The 25,998-nt window shown below is 51.7% G+C and overlaps 1 protein-coding gene across 2 annotated transcripts in view; it reads right to left on the minus strand.

Annotated features, from left to right (window-relative positions):
• Window positions 1-25,998, minus strand: part of PPP1R37 (protein phosphatase 1 regulatory subunit 37) — a 98,247-nt gene that overhangs the window by 20,394 nt on the left and 51,855 nt on the right. For both annotated transcript variants that reach the window (XM_075323680.1, XM_075323681.1), the window contains 4 exons: window positions 22,716-22,828; window positions 22,486-22,627; window positions 21,842-22,008; window positions 5,001-5,571 (listed from right to left, as the gene is read on the minus strand). In XM_075323680.1, the coding sequence (XP_075179795.1) occupies window positions 5,001-5,571; window positions 21,842-22,008; window positions 22,486-22,627; window positions 22,716-22,828 (993 nt within the window). The remainder of the gene's footprint in view (window positions 1-5,000; window positions 5,572-21,841; window positions 22,009-22,485; window positions 22,628-22,715; window positions 22,829-25,998) is intronic.

The following is a 25,998-nucleotide window of genomic DNA, read 5'->3' on the forward strand; positions in this document are numbered from 1 at the left end:
GCTGCGACGGCCTGAGGATCGTGGGAGCGAGCCATGTAAACCGGAACCTTGTTGTTGTGTCGGGATGCCATTAGATCCACTTCCGGAGTGCCCCACTTGCGGCAGATTGATCTGAACACTGACGGATGCAGGGCCCACTCGCCGCTGTCCACGGTTTGACGGCTGAGGTAATCGGCCTCCCAGTTTTCCACGCCTGGGATGTGGACTGCAGATATGGTGGACTTTGAGTCCTCCGTCCACTGGAGGATTCGTTGAACCTCCAACATCGCCAGACGGCTGTGAGTCCCGCCCTGGTGATTGATGTAGGCAACCGCTGTCGCGTTGTCCGACTGAACTCGAATGTGCCTGCCCGCCAACAGGTGGTGAAAGGCTAGGAGAGCTAGAAACACAGCTCTGATCTCCAGCACATTGATCGAGAGGGCTGATTCGGACGGAGTCCAAGTGCCCTGTGCTCGGTGATGGAGAAATACTGCTCCCCAACCGGAGAGGCTGGCATCCGTGGTGAGGATCACCCAGGACGGAGTCAGGAAGGGGCGTCCCTGTGACAGAGAGAGGGGCCGAAGCCACCACTGAAGGGAGCTCCTGGTCTGCGATGACAGAGCCACCAGCCTGTGCAAGGAAGAGATCCGCTTGTCCCAACAGCGGAGAATGTCCAGCTGCAAGGGATGCAGATGGAACTGGGCAAAGGGAACCGCTTCCATTGACGCCACCATCTGACCCAGCACCTGCATGAGGTGTCTGATGGAATGACGGCGGTGCCTCAGCAGAGAGCGCACCGCCAGCCGAAGGGACTGCTGTTTGACTAAGGGCAACTTGACAAGTGCCGGCAGAGTCTCGAATTGCATCCCTAGGTACAAAAGCACCAGGGTCGGGGTCAGAGTGGACTTGGGCAGGTTGACTAGCCACCCGAACTGAACTAGCGTGGCGAGAGTGAGAGAGACACTCCGCTGGCAGTCTGCACTGGATGAGGCCTTGACTAGAAGGTCGTCCAGGTAAGGAATCACTGCCAACCCCTGGAGGTGCAGGACCGCAACCACTGCTGCCATGACCTTGGTGAATACTCGAGGAGCCGTGGCTAAACCGAAGGGGAGAGCCACGGATTGGAAATGTTCCTTTCCGATTGCAAAGCGTAGCCAACGCTGGTGTGAAACCGCAATAGGCACATGCAGATAGGCATCTCTGATGTCGATGGATGCCAGAAAATCTCCTTGGGTCATTGAGGCAATGACCGATCTCAGAGACTCCATGCGAAAGTGCCGCACCTGAACATGCTTGTTGAGAAGCTTGAGATCCAGGATGGGCCGGAAGGAACCGTCCTTTTTGGGGACTAGAAAGAGGTTTGAGTAGAAACCGCTGAACCGTTCCCGGGCGGGAACCGGAACAATTACACCGTTGGCCTGCAGGGATGCCACGGCCTGAGAGAAGGCGGCGGCCTTGGAGCAGGGGGGGGGTGGACAGAAAAAATCTGTTTGGCGGGCTGGAAGAAAATTCTATCCTGTAGCCGTGGGAGATGATATCCCGCACCCACTGATCGGAGACGTGTTGAAACCACACGTCGCCAAAGTGGGAGAGCCTGCCACTGACCAAGGACGTTGCTGGCGCAGCCAGATAGTCAAGAGGAGGCTGCCTTAGTGGCAGCGGCTCCTCCGGTCTTTTGAGGACGCGGCTTTGCGCGCCAGTTGGGTTTACGATCCTTGGCTGCGGTAGTGGACGAGGTCGAGGGCTTAGAGGATGACCAGTTAGAGGAACGAAAGGAACGAAACCTCGATTGGTTCCTGCCCTGGACAGGTTTCTTGGCTTTAGTTTGTGGCAAGGAAGTACTCTTCCCGCCAGTAGCTTCCTTAATTATGTCATCCAGCTGTTCCCCAAACAGCTGGGACCCAGCAAAAGGGAGACTCGCAAGGAACTTCTTAGAGGAAGCGTCTGCTTTCCACTCTCGAAGCCACAAGATCCTGCGGATCGCAAGGGAGTTAGCGGAGGCCACCGCCGTGCGGTGAGAAGCCTCCAGGATGGCAGACATGGCGTAGGATGCAAAAGCCGAAGCTTGAGAAGTTAAGGTATCCGTCTCAGGAATAGAGTCCCTGGTGAGGGAATGTATCTCAGCCAGAGAGGCAGAGACTGCCTTAAGAGCCCACACTGCCGCAAAAGACGGGGAGAACGAGGCTCCTGCCGCCTCATATACAGACTTGGCCAGAAGGTCAACCTGGCGGTCAGTGGGATCCTTAAGAGAAGTGCCATCAGCCACAGCTACGACTGTGCGGGCTGAGATTCTGGACACCGGAGGGTCTACCTTTGGGGACTGTGCCCATTCCTTAACCACCTCTGGTGGAAAGGGAAAACGGTCATCTGAACTACGCTTCGGAAAACGTTTGTCAGGACAGGCCCTGGGCTTGTTAACAGTGGTGTGAAAGCTGGAGTGGTTAAAAAAACATACTCCTAGGTTTCTTAGGAGAGGTAAACTGGTGTACCTCTACCAGAGAGGGTTGTTCCTCTGACTCTTGTGGGTTGAGGTTCAGTACAGAGTTAATGGACGCAATCAAGTCACTGACATCCGCATCACCCTCAGACAAGTCAATGGGGTACATAGAGGTAGCGTCTGAGCCCACAGTAAATGAGTCCTCCTCGCCCTGCACCTCGGCTCGTGAATCAGAGCCGTGGGACGAGGAAGGAGAAGGGTCCCTGCGTCTCTGTTTAGGGGGACGGGGTCCTAGGACATGCTCTGAGAGCTCTGCAGAGCTCGGAGCAGCAGAGGCACCCTGAGAAGGGGGCTGATGCATGGACAGCAGTGTCCGGGACAACTGCCCCATGGAGTCGGCAAAAGACTGGGAAATAGCTTGTGAGAAGGAAGCTACCCAAGCCGGGGGTTCAGCTTACAAGCAGTGCATATAGCGTACATGTTTGCAGCCTTGCTTCGGGTGACAGACATGCTGCTGAGGTGGCAGCTCTGCAGCAAGAATACACTCCTGTAGAATGCCCTGAGAGCGTATAATAAAAAGCCCACAACCAGAGGTTGTGGCTTACCAGCCCGCTCTCTGTGTGCCCTCCGGATTCCACAGCTCCAAGCCCCAGTGAAGCGTCAGCCTTCCCAAACAGCAGCAGCTGCAGCATCCAGCGCCGTCAGTGTAGAACGCTGAGAAAATGGCGCTGGGAGGAGGAGGGGGGGCGTGTATTAGCCCAAGAGCGGGAAAACGGAGGGCCAGGGAGAGATACAGGGGAGGAAACATCTCCCCAGAGAGGAGTGTCCTCCCCCTGCTGGCCGAGCGGTGGGCGGCGCCGCGCTATGCATACTGTATGCATGACATGCAGAGGAGCCGAAATCGAAACTAGGCCCAAACTGAAGCCGGGGCCTAGATTTTAAAGTGCGGCCGACGAGCAGGCACCTTCGGCGCGGTTCTCAGGGGAAACCCCCAGAACCGGCCGGAATGTACAGTAACGATACAACACATACTGTCCCCCTAGTAAAAATACCCGGGACCCCTGAAAAAACGTCTCAATACTTAGCTTTGAGACGCAGGGCCATGTCCCTGGAGAGGGGGGTAAATGCTCCTTCCAGCAGGAACCAGACAGGGCTGCGGATGGAGACCGGTCTTCTGCGAGCAGAGAGGACCGTGGAAGCTCCCACTTCAACCCAGAGCCTCTCAGAGGATGTGAAGGAGCGCGGCATGTGAAGGCTCCAGCCTTATAAGTCAACCTTAACAGCACCGCCGACAGAGTGGGGTGTGAAGGGACATGCCGGGAGTCCAGACTGGACCCGCTTTTCTTCCAAATCTTTAAAATTAAAAAAAAAAATTTCAGAGAATGCAAGTGTGTGTACCTCCTGAAACACAAAGCATTGAACTGGTTAGATTGTCATCCAGGGGGTGTATATAGCCCGGAGGGAGGAGCTACACGTTTGAGTGTAGTACTTTGTGTGTCCTCCGGAGGCAGAAGCTATACACCCATGGTTTGGGTCTCCCATAAGGAACGATAAAGAAAGTTATAGCTCTAAGATGCGGACAAGCATTTTAAAAATTGACAGATTAAGAGGGTTTTCTGGTTTCAGAAGAACCTTTTTATCAAAGCTGCAATTTGATTAACCCCCCCCCCCAAAAAAAACCCTTATTTTCGCTCCCTCCCGGCGAGTCTCCACCGCTACTTGCAGTGGATGTTATTTTCTGTGGTACTGACTACACGTCAACAGCACATCATCTAAAAACGGAGTTCAGCGGCTCGTCATTGTCATCTAGACCTGAGCTGCGAAAGAGTTATCGGCTGAAACCGTTAATGTGACGCCAGAACTGCAGACAATAAAAAGACACTGGGAGCGGCAGCTGGAGCCGGGGACGTGCGGGGGAAATGTGGGGGGGGATTTGGGGTGTTCCCTCCCGGGAACCATAACACCACTTTAAGGCGCTAACAGCCTGGTCATCAAGTGGTTAAAATCCAAGGCACAAGAAGGTTCAGAAGGGGTAGATAGAATACTATGGACAAGGTATAGGGATCCATATAACACAAATTGAACATTATTGAGACAGAAAACTTCGCTAAATACTAACAGCAATGAGCCAAGTTCTATGTCATAGTATAGAGCAGCAGATCCGGTGCCCACAGATACCTTGCTGTGCCTAATGGGTGGTGCACAACAAAGACACCAAGGACAACATCTGCAAGAAGTTTATATGTTCTCCCCGTGTTTGCGTGGGTTTCATCCAGGTTCTCCAATTTCCTCCCACACTCCAAAGACATACTGATAGGGAATTTAGATTGCGAGTCCCAATGGGGACAGTGATGCTGATGGCTGTAAAGCACTGTGGAATTAATGGCTCTACATAAGTGAATATTATTATTCACTTTTGTGTTCTTTATGGTGTCACGCTCCCCCTAGTGCCCTGCAATTTACACAACAGTGTATATCCTAAATTGAATCTTCACATGATCACTCTCCTGACATGTCTGCTGTACTAAATATTCACATAATGGCAAGTCATGGCCTGGAATCTAAGACCCCACACGGCACCCACCCTTGTTATCACAGCATGTTGGTGCCCTTCCAAATTCAGCCTCAAGTCCATTGGCAAGGATCGGACTTCCAGACGTAGCTTCTCCCCTCACTGAAGGTCCTTTATTCTTCTCCTGAACTCCCTTTTCTCCATCCGTACTTGGATTTTCCACCCTTGTGACCAAAAAGACTTTATGGCCTCTACCCGGGCTAGAAACGGCCACTGGAGCCGGCGCGCTCTGCACAGGCTGCTCATGAGGCTTTTCATTTGCCTCTTTAATCTCTTCTTCGTCCTCCGTATCAGAGTCAGAATCCTGAGCCGGAGTTTCCGGGGAAGGGGCGACCTCTTCTGCTTCTTGGTTATCTGAATGAGGTTTGCTATTCTCATTGGCAGTGTTCGAGTCCTCAGTAGCATGGCTGATCTCCTCCGGGGCAGTGCTCGTGTCCTCCTCCTCGCCAGTGCTGGCAATCTCGGCCATCGATACTGAATGTTGGAGACGTTCTTCTTTCTCTTTGGCCAAGACAAAGTTTCTCCTGCAACCGTTCTGAATTTCGGTCAGCAAAGCCTTCTGTGTTTCGATAAAGCTCTTCACCTGAGAAAATTAGGAAATAGTCACTAAAAAAGGCAAAGACACAGATGCATTAATTTCTACATATACTAACAAAGCATGGGCCGGTCACTTCAGCATTGGTACCGACATCAAGGGGGCTCATCGCCCAACGCGGAATTGAGTGGCCTCTGCTCCATTTTGGAAAATTAAGGAGAGCTTGTTCAGAAATTAGCACGACCAGACTCATCCAACAAATTCACCCAAATTTTACACCAAAAAAGGGTCTTCAATTACTCCAGAAACGGACTCTAGTTCCCGACTTGCACGCAATTCTTGCAGAGATGCACAGCAGCTGAAAACCTGAGCGAAATCCATTAAGAACCATACGTTGCTTAATGAATTTGCTGCCTGTTACTATGGCATATGGGGCCCAAAGAAGGGAATTTTGTTACTTACCGTAAATTCCTTTTCTTCTAGCTCTTATTGGGAGACCCAGACGATTGGGGTATAGCTACTGCCCTCTGGAGGCCACACAAAGCACTACATTAAAAGTGCAAGGCCCCTCCCCCTCTGGCTATACCCCCCCCCGTGATATCACGGGTTCTCCAGTTTTAGTGCCAAAGCAAGAAGGAGGAAGCCAATAACTGGTTTAAACAAATTAACTCCGAATAACATCGGAGAACTGAAAAACCGTTCAACATGAACAACATGTGTACCCGCAAACAACAAAAAAACATCCCGAAGGACAACAGGGCGGGTGCTGGGTCTCCCAATAAGAGCTAGAAGAAAAGGAATTTACGGTAAGTAACAAAATTCCCTTCTTCTTCAGCGCTCTATTGGGAGACCCAGACGATTGGGACGTCCAAAAGCTGTCCCTGGGTGGGTAAATAAATACCTCATGTTAGAGCTGCAAAACAGCCCTCCCCTACGGGGGTGTCACTGCCGCCTGCAGGACTCTTCTACCTAAGCTGGCATCCGCCGAAGCATAGGTATGCACCTGATAATGCTTGGTGAAAGTGTGCAGACTGGACCAGGTAGCCGCCTGGCACACCTGTTGAGCCGAAGCCTGGTGACGTAATGCCCAGGACGCACCCACGGCTCTGGTGGAGTGGGCTTTTAGCCCTGAAGGAACCGGAAGCCCCGCAGAACGGTAGGCCTCTAGAATTGGTTCTTTGATCCATCGAGCCAGGGTGGCTTTAGAAGCCTGCAACCCCTTGCGCGGACCAGCGACAAGGACGAAAAGTGCATCGGCACGGCGTATGGGCGCCGTGCGGGAAATGTAGATTCTGAGTGCTCTCACCAGATCTAGCAAACGTAAGGCCTTTTCATACCGGTGAACCGGATGAGGGCAAAAGGAAGGCAAGGAAATATCCTGATTAAGATGAAAAGAGGATACGACCTTAGGAAGAAACTCCGGAATGGGGCGCAGCACAACCTTGTCCTGGTGGAACACCAGGAAGGGAGCCTTAGATGACAGAGCTGCCAGCTCAGACACTCGCCGAAGCGATGTGATCGCAACAAGAAACGCCACTTTCTGCGACAGCCGAGAAAAGGAAACTTCCTTCAGAGGCTCGAAGGGCGGCTTCTGGAGAGCAACTAGTACCCTGTTCAGATCCCATGGATCTAACGGTCGCTTGTACGGGGGCACAATATGACAGACCCCCTGCAGGAACGTGCGCACCTTAGGAAGACGTGCTAGACGCTTCTGAAAAAACACGGATAGTGCCGAAACTTGCCCTTTAAGGGAGCTGAGCGACAAGCCCTTTTCTAACCCCGATTGCAGGAAGGAAAGAAACTTGGGCAATGCAAATGGCCAGGGAGACACTCCCTGAGCAGAGCACCAGGACAAGAAAATCTTCCACGTTCTGTGGTAGATCTTAGCCGAATTCGACTTTCTAGCTTGTCTCATTGTGGCAACGACTCCCTGAGATAATCCAGCAGATGCTAGGATCCAGGACTCAATGGCCACACAGTCAGGTTCAGGGCCGCAGAATTCTGATGGAAAAACGGCCCTTGGGACAGTAAGTCTGGTCGGTCTGGCAGTGACCACGGTCGACCGATCGTGAGATGCCACAGATCCGGATACCACGACCTCCTCGGCCAGTCTGGAGCGACGAGTATGACGCGGCTGCACTCGGATCTGATCTTGCGTAGCACTCTGGGCAAGAGCGCCAGAGGCGGAAACACGTATGGGAGCTGAAACTGCGACCAATCTTGAACCAAGGCGTCTGCCGCCAGAGCTCTTTGATCGCGCGACCTCGCCATGAATGCCGGGACCTTGTTGTTGTGCCGGGATGCCATTAGGTCGACGTCCGGCACTCCCCAGCGGCGACAGATTTCCTGAAACACGTCCGGGTGAAGGGACCATTCCCCTGCGTCCATGCCCTGGCGACTGAGGAAGTCTGCTTCCCAGTTTTCTACGCCTGGGATGTGAACCGCGGATATGGTGGATGCTCTGTCCTCCACCCACATTAGAATGCGCCGGACTTCTTGGAAGGCTTGCCGACTGCGCGTCCCTCCTTGGTGGTTGATGTATGCCACCGCTGTGGAGTTGTCCGATTGGATTCGGATCTGCTTTCCTTCCAGCCACTGTTGGAAGGCCAGTAGAGCAAGATACACTGCTCTGATCTCCAGAACATTGATCTGAAGGGTGGACTCCTGCGGAGTCCACGTCCCCTGAGCCCTGTGGTGGAGAAATACTGCTCCCCACCCTGACAGACTCGCGTCTGTCGTGACTACTGCCCAGGATGGGGGCAGGAAGGATCTTCCCTGAGACAATGAGGTGGGAAGGAGCCACCATTGTAGAGAGTCTTTGGCCGTCTGGGAAAGCGAGACTTTCCTGTCCAGGGACGTTGACTTCCCGTCCCATTGGCGGAGAATGTCCCATTGAAGTGGACGCAGATGAAACTGCGCAAAGGGAACTGCTTCCATGGCTGCCACCATCTTCCCTAGGAAATGCATGAGGCGCCGCAAGGGATGCAACTGGCCCTGCAGAAGAGATTGCACCCCTGTCTGTAGTGACCGCTGCTTGTCCAGCGGAAGCTTCACTATCGCTGCTAGAGTATGAAACTCCATGCCAAGATACGTTAGTGACTGAGTCGGTGACAGGATCGACTTTGGAAAGTTGATGATCCAACCGAAAGACTGTAGAGTCTCCAGCGTAGCATTCAGGCTGTGCTGACATGCCTCCTGAGAGGGAGCTTTGACCAATAAGTCGTCTAGGTAAGGGATCACCGAGTGTCCCTGAGAGTGCAAGACTGCTACCACCGCCGCCATGACCTTGGTGAAGACCCGTGGGGCTGTCGCCAGACCAAATGGAAGAGCTACGAACTGAAAATGGTCGTCTCCTATCACAAAACGTAGAAAACGTTGATGTTCTGTAGCAATTGGCACGTGGAGATAAGCATCTTTGATGTCTATTGAGGCAAGGAAGTCTCCTCTGGACATTGAGGCAATGACAGAGCGGAGGGTTTCCATCCGGAACCTCCTGGCGTGCACATGTTTGTTGAGCCGTTTTAGGTCCAGAACAGGACGGAACGAGCCGTCCTTTTTTGGAACCACAAAGAGATTGGAGTAAAACCCTTGCCCTTGTTCCTGAGGAGGGACTGGGATAACCACTCCTTCCGCTTTTAGGGAATCCACCGCCTGCAGCAGAGCATCTGCTCGGTCTGGACGTGGGGAGGTTCTGAAGAACCGAGCTGGAGGACGAGAATTGAACTCGATTCTGTACCCGCGAGACAAAATGTCCGTCACCCACCGGTCTTTGACCTGTGACATCCAAATGCCGGAAAAGCGGGAGAGCCTGCCCCCGACCGGCGATGCGGAGGGGGGGGGCTGGAAGTCATGAGGTAGCCGCTTTGGAAGCGGTACCTCCATTTGCTTTCTTGGGGCGTGTGTGAGTCCGCCACGAATCTGAGTTTCTTTGCGTCCTCTGAGTCCCTTTGGACGAGGTAAATGGTGTCTTGCCCGAACCTCGAAAGGACTGAAACCTCTGCTGCCACTTTTTCTGCTGAGGTTTGGATGTTCTGGGTTGTGGTAAAGAGGAGTCTTTACCCTTGGACTGCTTAATGATGTCAGCCAATGGCTCGCCAAACAGTCTATCTCTAGACAAAGGCAAACTGGTTAAACATTTTTTAGAACCAGCATCTGCTTTCCAGTCCTTTAACCACAAGGCTCTGCGCAAAACTACCGAATTGGCGGACGCCATTGAGGTGCGACTGGTAGATTCTAGGACCGCATTGATCGCGTAAGACGCAAACGCCGACATCTGCGTGGTAAGGTGCGCCACTTGCGGCACTGCTGGATGCATGATAGCATCCACTTTTGCTAAGCCAGCTGAAATAGCCTGGAGTGCCCATACGGCTGCGAATGCCGGAGCAAACGACGCGCCGATAGCTTCATAGACAGATTTTAACCAAAGGTCCATCTGTCTGTCATTGGCATCTTTCAGTGAAGCGCCATCCTCCACTGCAACTATGGATCTAGCTGCAAGTTTGGAAATCGGGGGGTCTACCTTTGGACACTGTGTCCAGCGCTTGACCACCTCAGGGGGGAAAGGGAAACGCGTATCTTTAGATCGTTTAGAGAAACGCCTTTCTGGGTGAGCGTCGTGCTTCTGGATTGATTCTCTGAAGTCAGAGTGATCTAACAAAGCACTCAATTTACGCTTGGGATAAAGGAAACGAAACTTTTCCTGCTCCGCAGCCGCCTCTTCTGCTGAAGGGGCTGGGGGAGAAATATCCAACAGCCTATTGATGGCTGAGATAAGGTCGTTTACCATGGCATCCCCATCCGGGGTATCCAGGTTGAGAGGGGTTCCAAGAGTGGATTCCTGATCACTCTCATCAGACACATCACAGGGAGACTGATTGCGCTGAGACCCTGAGCAGTGTGAAGACGTCGAGGGTCTTTCCCAGCGAGCTCGCTTAGGGTGGCTGGGGCCATCATCTGAGTCATAATCCTCGGCCTGTGAAGCCGGGGACCCCCCTGTGGGCTGGATACATTCCAAGTAAGGGGGACCTGAGGACAGAGGCCTCGCCGTGCCCAGGGACTGAGCCCCATGCATAGATTGCAAGGTTTCAAGGATTTTTGCCATAGATACAGACATGTTATCTGCAAAAACTGCAAAGTCCGTCCCTGTCACCGGGGCAGAACTTACAAGCGTCTCAGCCTGGGTCGCTACCTCTCCCGACTCCGGCTGGCGAAGCAGCACCGGGTCGGAGCATTGCACACAATGGGGGTCATCGGAGCCTGCTGGTAGATTAGCCCCACATGCAGCACACGCAGTATACACAGCCCTTTTTGCCTTGGCCGCCTTGCGTTTTGAGGATGACATGTTGCTGCTTCCACAGAGCGATCTGGGATATGCAGCCAGAAGCGCACCTCACAGTGCAAGAAATACAATATCTATATATCTGTACCCAGTACACTGATACACAGTGAGGCACTAGAGGGACCAGCACAGAAAAATCGCTTACCGCCCGCTTAAAAAGCGGGTGTGTGGTCGCCAGATAGCCCCTAGTCCAGGTCTCCCAGAGCCTTGCGTCCTTCCTCCAGCCAGGCATGCATGTAATGGCTGCCGGCGTCTCGAGAGAGGAAGGGGGGCGGGCCCTGGGCGTTCCTGGCCAAGAGCGGGAAGCCTGCTTCCCTCTGTGCCAAGTGAGAGGGCTGGAGCATGTAAAACAGGCTCCAGCCCTCGTCGCTGCTAGCGAACAGCGTCTCTCCCCTACCCTGAATGACAGGGTGGGGGGCGGGAACGAAACGGAGCTGCCGGCGTCCTAGGCCCAAAAAGCCGGGGACTCAATTTATAACCGCCGCCGCCGTAAAAGCGCGGACGGCGGATCCCCGGCGCACCACAAGTCACAGCAGCGCCGCCCGGTCCAGAGGGGGTCGGCGCTGCGTTCCCAAACACAAACAATCCCCCAGTAATCTGTAGGGACACCAACTCCACGTTGCGGTCCCCGGCGCACTACAACACCCAGCCAGCCCGGAGTGTGTCTGTGCCTGCCGGGGACACAGAGTACCTGTATGATGCAGGGCCTGTCCCTGATCGTACTCCTGCTCCGTCTCCATCAGGTTCTAATGGGTCTGTGGATGGAGCCCGGCATCAGAGCTGAGAGGCCGGCAGGATCCCACTTCCACAGAGCCCTACCAGGGGATGTGGAAGGAAAACAGCATGTCAGGCTCCAGCCCTGTACCAGCAATAGGTACCTCAACCTTACAACACCATCCAGGGGTGAGAAGGGAGCATGCTGGGAACACTATATGTGTCCTCTTTTCTTCCATCCGAAACAGTCAGCAGCTACTGCTGACTAAAATCTGTGGAGCTATGCATGGAATGTCTGACCTCCTTCGCACACAAAGCTAAAACTGGAGAACCCGTGATATCACGGGGGGGGTATAGCCAGAGGGGGAGGGGCCTTGCACTTTTAATGTAGTGCTTTGTGTGGCCTCCAGAGGGCAGTAGCTATACCCCAATCGTCTGGGTCTCCCAATAGAGCGCTGAAGAAATACTTATTTTTTTTTCCCATTCTACTGGACGAGCCACTTTTCATTAGGATGTCAAAAGGCATCCATTGATCCTCATTGGGATGGTCCTGCCAAGGCCTCCCTCTCTCACCTAGGGAGTTAGCAGGGCTGACATGGTTAACTCCTTAGAGGATATGGTCAATAGCAACGATGGCATCTAAGACTACATTCACACTTCTGTTGTTTTAAATCAGTCAGGTTAGTCGTTGCGACGTAAGAACGGATTCATCATTTTTTAGATGTCAACTGACGCAGTAGATGGGTTATTTCACAGGAATCCTGTGAAAAAAAACTAATCTGTTGGCTAGGTTCACATTTCCGTTGTTTTGCATCAGTCACAATCCGCTGCTCTGATAAACCATTTGGCGAATTCCGTTATTTCCCATAGACTTGTATGAGCGGCGGATTGTGACTGATGCCCTTGTGTTGCATCCTCCGCCCGACTGATCAGTCGTGGAACGACTGACCGTCGGGCGGCAGGAACGCAGAGTAACGTTTTTTTTGAGCAGCGGAACCATTAGGATTCCACTGCTCATGCTCTCTCTCAGCGGCCGAACCATCAGCTGCCGGCTTCTGTGAGCGATCACCCGGCGGCCGGCTTCTGTGAGCGATCACCCGGCGGCCGGCTTCTGTGAGTGATCACCCGGCTTCTGTGAGCGATCACCCGGCGGCCGGCTTCTGTGAGCGATCACCCGGCTTCTGTGAGCGATCAGCTCATCACCCGGCGGCCGGCTTCTGTGAGCGATCAGCTGATCACCCGGCGGCCGGCTTCTGTGAGCGATCAGCTGATCACCCGGCGGCCAGCTAATGAGAGTGATCAGCTGATCGTTCTCTCTCTCACATTTTACAATGGAATCCGACAATGAATTCTTATTCTTGTCATCCGTTGTAAAACGCATCAGTCACAAGCGTCAAGCAACGCATGTGACTGATGGAAAACAACGGAAATGTGAACCTAGCCTTACATCCGCAGTGTGTCCGTTTTTCTGATGGATCCGTCTGTGTTTGGGACAGCCCAATGGGTGTGCCAAACATGCTGGCCATCCTCAGTAGAGTATGATGGAATCCAGCAGCATAGACATCCATTATAGCTTGCGACGGAATTCTGCGGAGTGCATTTTTTTTTTTCCGCTCCAAAAATAGTTACATTCAGTGTTGCTTCCACCTGACGGTCAGTCACTAAACGACTGATCTGTCACGCAGCGGATGCAACGCAAGGCCATCCATCGCAATCTGTCACTAGTAGAGGTCTATGGGTGGGGGGTGGGGGGGAAGACTCCTGCAAAATATTTTGCAGGATACTGTAATTCTTCAAGGAGACGGATTGCGACGGAAGCGAAACAATGGAAGTGTGAATGTGGCCTAAGAAATTAGCCAGTTTTATAAGATATGTAAATGAGAGGGCCTCATTGAGCCATGTGCTCAGTTCACTGTTCCACCCCTTCAATTATCATTCTCTGTCCCTATCCTTATGATGAATGACATTTCACACATTGGAGCAATGCTGGATCAAAATCCTCAATCCTACACACACTGACACTGTGTGTGCTCTCGGCCATTACAGTGTCAGTGTGTGCAGGGGCAGAGTTCCCATCCCTCTCCTCTGTATAGTGGCCAATAATTACAAGAGAGGGCGCTAAGAATGCGCGCAATGTCAGTGTGTACCCGCTCTAATCTCGTGATCCTGTGTGAAGCGAGCGATCACCACACAGAAGAGGAGAGCGGGCACACACTGACATGCAGGGGTCGAGCACATACACACTTGCCAAGATTGCACAAATGCCCCCTCTTATCTAGTAAAACAGTTTTTCTACCCAACAATTTTACTAAAATCTACAATTCCCGCAAGATCTTTGTAGGGGCTGGATCCCTCATATGAATGTATAAATAGTTAAATTTCAGTTTGGGGGGGGGGGGGGAGATGACAAGACTCTCCTTAAATGGGAACCTGTCAGGTGCAATGTGCACCCAGTAGCACGAGCAGTTATGGGTGTATATTGCTAATCCCTGCCTAACTATCCCTGTATACACTAGTATAGATAACGAGATCCATAGAAAGAAGGGAATTTTGTTTACTTACCGTAAATTCCTTTTCTTCTAGCTCCTATTGGGAGACCCAGACAATTGGGTGTATAGCTTCTGCCTCCGGAGGCCACACAAAGTATTACACTTTAAAAAGTGTAACCCCTCCCCTCTGCCTATACACCCTCCCGTGCATCACGGGCTCCTCAGTTTTGGTGCAAAAGCAGGAAGGAGGAAACTTATAAATTGGTCTAAGGTAAATGCAGTCCGAAGGATGTTCGGAGAACTGAAGACCATGAACCAAAAGAACAATTCAACATGAACAACATGTGTACACAAAAAAACAACCAGCCCGAAGGGCACAGGGGCGGGTGCTGGGTCTCCCAATAGGAGCTAGAAGAAAAGGAATTTACGGTAAGTAAACAAAATTCCCTTCTTCTTTGTCGCTCCATTGGGAGACCCAGACAATTGGGACGTCCAAAAGCAGTCCCTGGGTGGGTAAAAGAATACCTCGATAAAAAGAGCCGAAACGGCCCCCTCTTACAGGTGGGCAACCGCCGCCTGAAGGACTCGCCTACCTAGACTGGCGTCTGCCGAAGCATAGGTATGCACCTGATAGTGTTTCGTGAAAGTGTGCAGACTAGACCAGGTAGCTGCCTGACACACCTGCTGAGCCGTAGCCCGGTGCCGCAATGCCCAGGACGCACCCACGGCTCTGGTAGAATGGGCTTTCAGCCCTGAAGGAAGCGGAAGCCCAGAAGAACGGTAGGCTTCAAGAATCGGTTCCTTGATCCACCGAGCCAAGGTTGACTTGGAAGCCTGCGAACCCTTACGCTGGCCAGCGACAAGGACAAAGAGCGCATCTGAACGACGCAGGGGCGCCGTGCGAGACACGTAGAGACGGAGTGCTCTCACTAGATCTAAGGAGTGCAAATCCTTTTCACATTGGTGAATTGGATTAGGGCAAAATGAAGGTAAGGAGATATCCTGATTGAGATGAAAAGGAGATACCACCTTAGGGAGAAATTCCGGGACAGGACGCAGAACCACCTTATCCTGGTGAAACACCAGGAAGGGGGCTTTGCATTACAGCGCTGCAAGCTCCGACACTCTTCGGAGTGATGTAACTGCCACTAGAAATGCCACCTTCTGCGAAAGACGTGATAAAGAGACATCCCGCAGCGGCTCGAAAGGTGGTTTCTGAAGAGCCGTTAGCACCCTGTTAAGGTCCCAGGGTTCCAGCGGACGCTTGTAAGGTGGGACTATGTGGCAAACTCCCTGCAGGAACGTGCGGACGTGCGGAAGCCTGGCTAGGCGCTTTTGAAAAAATACGGAGAGCGCCGATACTTGTCCCTTGAGAGAGCCAAGTGACAAACCCTTGTCCATTCCGGATTGAAGGAATGAAAGAAAAGTGGGTAAGGCAAACGGCCATGGAGTAAAACCATTATCAGAGCACCAGGATAAGAAGATTTGCCAAGACCTGTAATAGATCTTGGCGGACGTTGGTTTCCTGGCCTGTCTCATGGTGGCAATGACATCCTGAGATAACCCTGAAGATGCTAGGAGCCAGGACTCAATGGCCACACAGTCAGGTTGAGGGCCACAGAATTCAGATGGAAAAACGGCCCTTGTGACAGCAAGTCTGGGCGGTCTGGAAGCGCCCACGGTTGACCCACCGTGATATGCCACAGATCCGGGTACCACGACCGCCTCGGCCAATCTGGAGCGACGAGAATGGCGCGACGGCAGTCGGACCTGATCTTGCGTAACACTCTGGGCAGCATCGCCAGAGGAGGAAACACATAAGGCAGTCGAAACTGCGACCAATCCTGAACTAATGCGTCCGCCGCCAGAGCTCTGTGATCTTGAGACCGGGCCATGAATGCCGGGACTTTGTTGTTGTGCCGTGACGCCATGAGATCGACGTCCGGTGTTCCCCAGCGGCGACAGATCTCTCGAAACACGTCTGGGTGAAGAGACCATTCCCCCGCGTCCATGCCCTGACGACTGAGAAAATCTGCTTCCCAGTTGTCTACACCCGGGATGTGAACTGCGGAGATCGTGGAGGCTGTGGCTTCCACCCACTGCAGAATCCGCCTGACTTCCTGGAAGGCATGACGACTGCGCGTGCCGCCCTGGTGGTTGATGTATGCGACGGCAGTGGCGTTGTCCGACTGTATACGGATCTGTCTGCCCTCCAGCCACCGATGGAAAGCCAATAGGGCTAGATACACTGCCCTTATCTCCAGAACATTGATCTGAAGGGAAGACTCTACCGGAGTCCAGGTTCCCTGAGCCCTGTGGTGGAGAAAAACCGCTCCCCACCCTGACAGGCTCGCGTCCGTGGTGACCACAGCCCAGGTTGGGGGTAGGAAGGATTTTCCTTGCGATAGAGAATTGGGAAGGAGCCACCACTGAAGAGACGTCTTGGTTGCAAGGGAAAGAGAGACGTTCCTGTCGAGGGAAGTCGACCTCCTGTCCCATTTGCGGAGAATGTCCCATTGGAGTGGCCGCAGATGGAATTGCGCGAACGGCACTGCCTCCATCGCTGCCACCATCTTCCCCAGGAAGTGCATGAGGCGCCTCAAGGGGTGTGACTGACCCCGAAGAAGAGATTGCACCCCTGCCTGCAGAGAAAGCTGTTTGTCCAGCGGTAGCTTGACTACCGCTGACTGTGTATGAAACTCCATCCCGAGGTAAGTCAGTGATTGGGTCGGTGTCAACTTGGATTTTGGGAAGTTGATGATCCACCCGAACTGCTGGAGAGTCGCCAGAGCGACGGTAAGGCTGTGTTGACACGCCACCCGAGAAGGTGCCCTGACTAGGAGATCGTCTAAGTAGGGAATCACCGAGTGGCCCTGAGAGTGTAGGACCACCACAACGGATGCCATGACTTTGGTGAACACCCGTGGGGCTGTCGCCAGGCCGAAAGGCAATGCCACGAACTGAAGGTGTTCGTCCCCGATGGCGAAACGCAAGAAGCGTTGATGTTCAGGTGCGATCGGCACATGGAGATAAGCATCCTTGATGTCGATCGATGCTAGGAAGTCTCCTTGTGACATCGAGGCGATGACCGAGCGGAGAGATTCCATCCGAAACCTTCTGGTGCTCACATGTCTGTTGAGTAGTTTGAGGTCCAGAACGGGACGGAATGATCCGTCCTTCTTTGGCACCACGAACAAGTTGGAGTATAAGCCGCGACCACGTTCCTGAGGGGGAACGGGGATCACAACTCCTTCTGTCTTCAGAGCGTCCACTGCCTTAAAAAGTGCGTCGGCCCGAGCGGGGGGCGGAGAGGTTCTGAAGAAACGAGTCGGAGGACGAGAGCTGAACTCTATCCTGTAACCGTGAGACAGAATGTCTCTCACCCATCGGTCTTGAACATGTGGCCACCAGGCGTCGCAAAAGCGGGAGAGCCTGCCACCGACCGAGGATGCGGTTCGGGGATGCCGAGAGTCATGAGGAGGCCGCCTTGGAGGCAGTGCCTCCGGCGGCCTTTTGGGGGCGTGACTTAGACCGCCACGCATAGGAGTTCCTCTGGCCTTTCTCCGGCCTGCTGGACAAAGAGGATTGGGGCTTGGCGGAGGGACGAAAGGACCGAAACCTTGATTGTATTTTTCGTTGCTGAGGTCTCTTAGGTTTGGACTGGGGTAAGGAGGAATCCTTTCCCTTGGATTCCTTAATAATCTCATCCAATCGTTCGCCAAACAATCGGTCGCCAGAAAACGGCAAACCGGTTAAGAACCTCTTGGAGGCCGAGTCTGCCTTCCATTCGCGCAGCCACATGGCCCTGCGGACTGCCACAGAATTAGCGGATGCCACCGCTGTACGGCTAGCAGAGTCTAGGACTGCGTTCATGGCGTAGGAAGAAAAAGCTGACGCTTGAGAAGTCAAAGACGCAACCTGCGGAGCAGAATTACGTGTGACCGCATTAATCTCAGCCAGACAAGCTGAGATAGCTTGGAGTGCCCACACGGCTGCAAAGGCCGGGGCAAAAGACGCGCCCGTGGCTTCATAGATGGATTTCACCAGGAGCTCCATCTGCCTGTCAGTGGCATCTTTTAGCGATGAGCCATCTGCAACCGATACCACAGATCTAGCCGCCAATCTAGAGACTGGAGGATCCACCTTGGGACATTGAGCCCAACCCTTAACTACGTCAGAGGGGAAGGGGTAACGTGTGTCAGTAAGGCGCTTAGTAAAGCGCTTGTCCGGAACTGCTCTGGGCTTCTGGACAGCATCTCTGAAGTTAGAGTGATCGAAAAACGCACTCCGTGTACGTTTGGGGAACCGAAACTGGTGTTTCTCCTGCTGAGAAGCCGACTCCTCTACAGGTGGAGGCGGGGGAGAAAGATCCAACACCTGGTTGATGGACGAGATAAGATCATTTACTAAGGCATCCCCTTCAGGTGTATCAAGATTGAGGGCGACGTCAGGGTCAAGAGCCCTGAGCTGCGACGTCCGCCTCATCCTCCAGCGAGTCCTCAAGCTGGGAACCCGAGCAGCGTGAAGAAGTCGGGGAAGATTCCCAGCGCGCCCGCTTAGCCTGTCTAGGACTGTGGTCCGGGCAGGAGTCCTCCACGTGAGACCTAGGGCCCACCCTGGGAGCGCGCTGCGGCGCGGACCGAGAGGGGCCTGGAGGCGACGATCCAACAGGGGCCGGGGCCTGTGTAAGGACCGGTCTGGACTGCAAAGCTTCTAGCAGCTTGGCAGACCATTTGTCCATAGACTGAGCCATGGATTGTGAAAGTGACTCAGAGTTTCTCAGCAAAAGAGGCGAACTCTGTCCCTGCCGCCTGGACAGGGGAAGCAGGGGGGTCTACATGAGCCGAGGGGCCCACTAGTGACCGAGGCTCCGGCTGAGCAAGCAAAACAGGGGTCGAGCATTGCTCACAGTGAGGGTAGGTGGAACCCGCAGGTAACATAGTCCCACAAGAGGTACAGGCCGCAAAAACCCCTGTGCCTTACCACCTTTGCTCCTTGTGGACGACATGCTGTTGTCTCCTAGGAGAGTGATCACTGAGGGTATATGGGAAAGGGTATACAGCCCGACCGAACAGATATATATATATATATATATATATATAAATATACGTATCTATTCCGGCACCCTAGGGGGACCAGCACCGGGTGACCGGTGTGGCTTACCGACCGCTAAAAAGCGGAGTGTGTGTCCTCCAGATTCCCTGCCTTAGGTCTCCCAGAGCTGCAGAGCTCTTCCCTGATAATCCTCCACCGGCAGAATGCCAAAAAAAAAATGGCTGCCGGAGCTCTCAGGGGAGGAGTGGAGCCGTGGGCGGCGCTAGGAAAGTGCGGGAATCTGGGGTCCCCACAGTGATCAGTGAGGGGGGAGGAAACATACAGGATGCTCCGGCCCTCACATCCGACGTCAGGTCGGCAGTCCCGCCCTTACGCCTGACAGGCAGGCCCGGGGGCGGGATTTTTGCTACTAGGCCGCGATGAAGCCGGGGACTAAATTTAAGACCGCGGCAGACAAGCAGGCGCGGTCGGCGCGGAAGTCCGCCGGTCTTCTCAAATCAGCAGCTGCTGCAGCGTCCGGGAAGCAGGCGCTCCCTGCACAGTCCCCATGGGGACACAGAGTACCTTAGAGATGCAGGTCCCGGTCCCGGAGGATGAATAGACTCCTGTCCGGCAGATTCCCACAGGGGCTGCGGAGGGAGCCCGGTCCCAGTAAATGGATGACCGGTCAGGATCCCACTTCTCCCAGAGCCGCTAAGGGATGGTGAAGGAGATGGCATGAGGCTCCGGCCTTTGTACCCGCAATGGGTACCTCAACCTTAACAGCACCGCCGACGTAGTGGGGTGAGAAGGGAACATGCCGGGGGCCCCGTGAGGGCCCTCTTTTCTTCCAACCGATATAACTAATATGAGAATGCATGAGTGGATGTGTGCCTCCTTCCACACAAAGCATAAAACTGAGGAGCCCGTGGTCCACGGGAGGGTGTATAGGCAGATGGGAGGGGTTACACTTTTTAAAGTGTAATACTTTGTGTGGCCTCCAGAGGCAGAAGCTATACACCCAATTGTCTGGGTCTCCCAATGGAGCGACAAAGAAAAGTATTTCTAAAGATCCTTTATGATATGCAAATGAGGCCAGGGACTGGTCACAAGGACATTAGTTCATGCGCTCATTCCGCAGTCTTAGCAAGTTAACAAGCCCACAGGGGCATGCAAACATGCTATTCAATGCCCGGTGACACGTGTACCTGTCCACTGTCAACGCTTCAGAATGAAAGGCTTAGGATCAGTGCACATGTTCAGAATGCCCCGCACTTCCGGACATACAAAGACCTCTCTGAAGCCGGCTTAATAGTACGTATTACCGGAAGCGATTCGGATCATGTGCACTGAGCCTATACCCGGCGTTCTGAGGCGGTGACAATGGACCCAGGTACGCAAGCGCGTCACCGCTGAGAACAATGGGTAATGAATAGCATGTTAGTACACCTCTGTAAGCATACTAACATGATTAGAGGACGGACTAGTTCGGGGACATAGTGCCCTTGCGACTTGTCCCTGCGCTCATTAGCACATCATAAAGGGTTATTTTAGAAATACTTTTTCTAAAGATCTTTTTATCTAGGTTACTAGATGTAAAAATAGCAACAAAAAGAGGAATAAATATCCTCCAAAAATTAAGTATTACTTACAACAAAGATGGGCTGCAGTGTATACATCGCCCAGACCAATAACTAATACTCTACCAGGATACAGCTAAACCCCCCACTAAGTGGAGACATCACAGGTGCAGGAGGAGCAAATCACACACACTTCCATGGAATGGAGGGGGCGATTGCTGGATGATAAAACTGCACACTGATGGCTTGCATAGAGCACTGTGCACACATGCACAGTCACAAGCCCGCAGCCTATTAGGTGACGCCCATACTATTAGATCAGGCGGGCTGCCAAGCCATGCAGGGACAGGAACTATTAAATGCAAGGCCTAACAGAAAGGGGCCTGGCTGTATCCTGTATATAAAAAAAAAAAAAAAAAAAAAAAAAAAAAAAAAAAAAAAAATGGAGGTTTTAGTTGGCATTATGGCCATAAAACGGAAGCCTACAACCCTCGTCACGGGAACCTCATGCTTGTACGTCCCTACACTAAATATATAAAAATAAAGAAAAAAAAAAAAATTTAAAGTTATATTTAGTGTCCTTTCAAGTGCTTTTCCATAATTAAATATTAGGCTACTTTCACACATCCGGTTTGAGCACTGCGGCTCAATCCGGCTGTGAAAACTATGCAACGGATGCGGCGAAAACACCGCATCCGTTGCATAAGTTTTTACATGCGGCCCGTCCGTTTTTTTCCGGTTACGGCATGCTACTGAGCATGTGCAGTGGAAAAAACGCATGCGGCGACCGGATGCGTTTTTTTCCGCATCGCGCCGCATCCGGCCTCCATAGGTATGCATTGAAAAATGCGCCGCAGCGGCCGGATGCGGCGCGATGCGGTGTTTTTTGCCGGAGCAAAAAACGTTGCAGGGAACGTTCGATCCGGCCGCGGCATCGGCTAAATCTGCCGCATGCGGCAAAAACCGGACCGAACGCAAGCCCCTGCGGCACAATACAGCACTAATGTAAGTCTATGCAAAAAAAAACGCAACCGGCGTTACAAAAGCCGGTTGCGGTTTTTCTGCAGAACGCCGTACTGTGCCGCAGAGCAAAAATCCGGATGTGTGGAAGTAGCCTTAGGTAGTATGACAATCTACGGACAAAACGTCAATGCGACTCTTACGGCCTCTTTCTTGGGTTCTCTGTCCAAATCCATCCTGAGAAGAGACTGGTTGACACGAAGAGCCAACGACAGCGCCATCAAACCTCCCGTCTTTATCTCATTCTCCCTCAGGTCAAGACGCAATAAGCGAGGGGATTCGGCTACAAACTCTGCTACAGCCACCGCACCTGCGAACAGAGTAAGAAGCGGGAACATGAGGACATTCAGAAACCGCTCAAATATAAAAAGGTTTAGTTATATTCACAGATCCCATAACAGGGAATGGAAAGAGACCAGCCCTGCTCTGGAGCTAGGGGGGATCCATTAGACATTCATGACGGATCACTAAAGACAAGAAATGTAAGTCTATGCTTATGCCATGGATTCGCAGCTCTGTTTCAGAAAAACAGAGCTCAGGCCCATACAAAGTTATATTAAGAAATGGATCAGTACATAAACTTGGTGACAGCCACACAAGGATCCACCATCATGCTGACTGATTTAGTTGCCTGTCTCTTCCTCTTCTGTCCTGGTTGCACATGACCGCTGCAGCTAATCAGTGGCGAGTCACCACTTCAGCGGGTAGGGCAGAAAATAAGGAGATTAGACAGTCAACGAGATAGAGAAGAGGTGGAGGAGTCATATATGTGGCATTTAAAGATTACCTTCACAAGTGAGTTTAGCACAGGCCAGGCCAAGTCGGAGGACACTGCGGTTTCCAATCAGACCATTTTTGAGGTGGCGGACGCCTTCGTTGCCAACTGCATTATGACCAAGGTTTAAAGTCTCTAATGTCTGAGTGTGAGGCTGCGACAGAAACATTATCGAATCAATACAACAAAACTAAAAGGCAGTAAACTTATTAAAACTAAAAAAAGCCAAATCGGAGTCTCACCAAGCACATGCTCATGTAGACCATGCCGGCGTGAGTCAACTGATTGTTCCATAGAACGAGGGTTACCAGTCCCTGGTGTTGCTCCTTCAGTCCCTCACAGATATAAGCCAGGCCTAGAAATTGGGTAAGTCAATAGTCAGATGACACCAATATGTTTCATGTAGAAGGATAAGGCACAGCCAATATAGTGGAGGTATATTGAGGTGCACTTGTTGGTTTCCAAACCATAAGTCAATCAAATAGGTACAAGGCACTCTCAAGGGTTAATTTTCATAAATTTATTCCAAAAGTCTAAAACATGTGACGTTTCAGCCACTAGGTGGCCTTCATCAGACAACTGGTATCATAAACTGGCCAAAATTGGAGTGTCAAGGCAGCGGTGTCCACCGCTATGCTGCCTGGTGGACACCGCTGCCTTGACACTCCAATTTTGGCCAGTTTATGATACCAGTTGTCTGATGAAGGCCACCTAGTGGCTGAAACGTCACATGTTTTAGACTTTTGGAATAAATTTATGAAAATTAACCCTTGAGAGTGCCTTGTACCTATTTGATTGACCAATATGTTTCAGATATGTAAATGTAAGTAACAATAATTCACACAAATAATAATAAAAAATAAAGGTGAGTATGTACAGTATGTATGTATGTATGTATGCATGCATGCGTGCGTATGTATGTCCGCTAAAGGAATTTGCACCATTTTCAACAGCTGACATGTGTGCCTACATGTTACGAGTGGAATCGCATTCCACCCGTAACATTAACCCCTTACATCTCGCTGCCAAAGTCTGGCAGGGAGATGTATATACGCGTGGTGAAGATTTTCACTTACCGCCGCCCCCACCGGAAGTCACATGACTGATAACGTGACTTTCGGTGGTTGCCATCGTAGCACAGGGTCATGTGATGACGCCTGCAGCTATGACGTTTCACTTTCGTTTTCCCTCGGCCCGGAGCAGAAAGAAACAGGAAGTGACTGTATCTGCTATTTACAGCTGTGTAGCTGTGATCAGCAGATGGATAAGAGCGATCGGATTGCTGATCACTATAGCCCCCTAGGGGGACTAGTAAAATAAAAAAAAAAAAAGTAAAAAAAAAGTTCAAATCACCCCCCTTCCCCCCCCATTGAAAATTAAAGGGTTAAAAAATAAATATACACATCGCCGCGTTCAGGAATGCCCGATCAAAATATAAAATTAATGTGATTGGTAAACTGGCGTAGTGGCAAAAAAATTCCAAATGCCAAAATTACGTTTTTTGGTCGCCACAAGTTTTACGCAAAATGCAATAACAGGTGATCAAAACGTAGCATCTGCGCAAAAATAGTACCATTATAAACGTCAGCTCGAGACGCAAAAAATAAGCCATCACTGAGCCATAGATCCCAAAAAATGGGAACGCTATGGGTTTCGGAAAATGGCGCAAAACGTACGCCACCTTTATTGGACAAGCTTGTTAATTTTTTTTTAACCCCTTAGATACAAGTAAACCTATACATGTTTGGTGTCTACAAACTCGCACCGACCTCAGGCATCATACCCACACATCAGTTTTACCATATAGTGAACACCGTGAATAAAACATCCCAAAAACTATTGTGCCATCACACTTTTTTGCTGTTTTCCAGTACACTATATGGTAAAACTTATGGTTTCATTTAAAAGTGCAACTTGTCCCGCAAAAGAAGGGAATTTTGTTTACTTACCGTAAATTCCTTTTCTTCTAGCTCCAATTGGGAGACCCAGACAGTGGGTGTATAGCTACTGCCTCTGGAGGCCGCACAAAGAACTACACTTAAAAGTGTAAGGCCCCTCCCCTTCTGGCTATACACCCTCCCGTAGGAGTACGGATTCCTCAGTTTTAGTACCAAAGCAAGAAGGAGGAAAGCCAATAACAGTTTCAAAAACAAATTCAATCCGATAACAAGATCGGAGAACTTAAGAAACAACATGAACAACATGTGCACCCGAAAAACGAAACCCTAAGAACAAATAGGGCGGGTGCTGGGTCTCCCAATTGGAGCTAGAAGAAAAGGAATTTACGGTAAGTAAACAAAATTCCCTTCTTCTTTTTCGCTCCTAATTGGGAGACCCAGACAGTGGGACGTCCAAAAGCAGTCCCTGGGTGGGTAAAAAGATACCACATGAACGGGCTGTCAGACAGCCCTTTCCTACAGGTGGGCCACCGCCGCCTGAAGGACCTGTCTACCTAGGCTGGCATCTGCCGAAGCGTAGGTATGCACTTGATAGTGTTTGGTAAACGTGTGCAGACTCGACCAGGTAGCCGCCTGGCACACCTGCTGAGCCGTAGCCTGATGCCGCAATGCCCAGGACGCACCCACGGCTCTGGTAGAATGGGCCTTCAGTCCAGATGGAATCGGAAGCCCAGCAGAACGGTATGTGTGAAGAATTGGTTCCTTGATCCACCGCGCCAGGGTGGATTTGGAAGCTTGCGATCCCTTATGCTGACCAGCGACTAGGACAAAGAGCGCATCAGAACGGCGCAGAGACGCCGTGCGAGAAATGTAAATCCTGAGTGCTCTCACCAGGTCCAACAGATGTAAACCTTTTTCAAATTGGTGAACTGGATGCGGACACAAAGATGGCAAAGTGATATCCTGATTGAGATGAAAGGAAGAAACCACCTTGGGAGAAAACTCTGGAATTGGACGCAGTACTACCTTGTCTTGGTGAAACACCAGGAAGGGAGATTTGCAAGATAACGCCGCTAGCTCGGACACTCTTCGAAGAGACGTGACCGCCACAAGAAAAACTACTTTTTGTGAAAGCCGAGAAAGGGAAACCTCTTTCAAAGGCTCGAAAGGCGGCTTCTGGAGAGCAATGAGAACCTTGTTTAGATCCCAGGGTTCCAATGGCCGTCTGTAAGGAGGAACGATATGACAAACTCCTTGGAGAAACGTGCGTACTTTAGAAAGCCGTGCCAAGCGCTTCTGAAAGAATACGGATAGCGCGGAGACTTGACCCTTAAGAGAGCTAAGCGACAAACCTTTTTCCAACCCAGACTGCAGGAAGGAAAGAAAAATTGGCAATGCAAATGGCCAGGGAGAAAATCCCTGAGCCAAGCACCAAGCTAAGAATATCTTCCACGTCCTGTGATAGATCTTAGCTGAGGATGGTTTCCTAGCCTGTCTCATTGTGGCAACAACTTCATGAGATAAACCTGAGGCCGCTAGGATCCAGGACTCAATGGCCACACAGTCAGGTTCAGGGCCGCAGAATTCAGATGGAAAAACGGCCCTTGAGACAGTAAATCTGGACGGT

Source organism: Anomaloglossus baeobatrachus, chromosome 9 (assembly GCF_048569485.1).
Source record: "Anomaloglossus baeobatrachus isolate aAnoBae1 chromosome 9, aAnoBae1.hap1, whole genome shotgun sequence".
Classification (NCBI taxonomy): Eukaryota; Metazoa; Chordata; class Amphibia; order Anura; family Aromobatidae; genus Anomaloglossus; species Anomaloglossus baeobatrachus.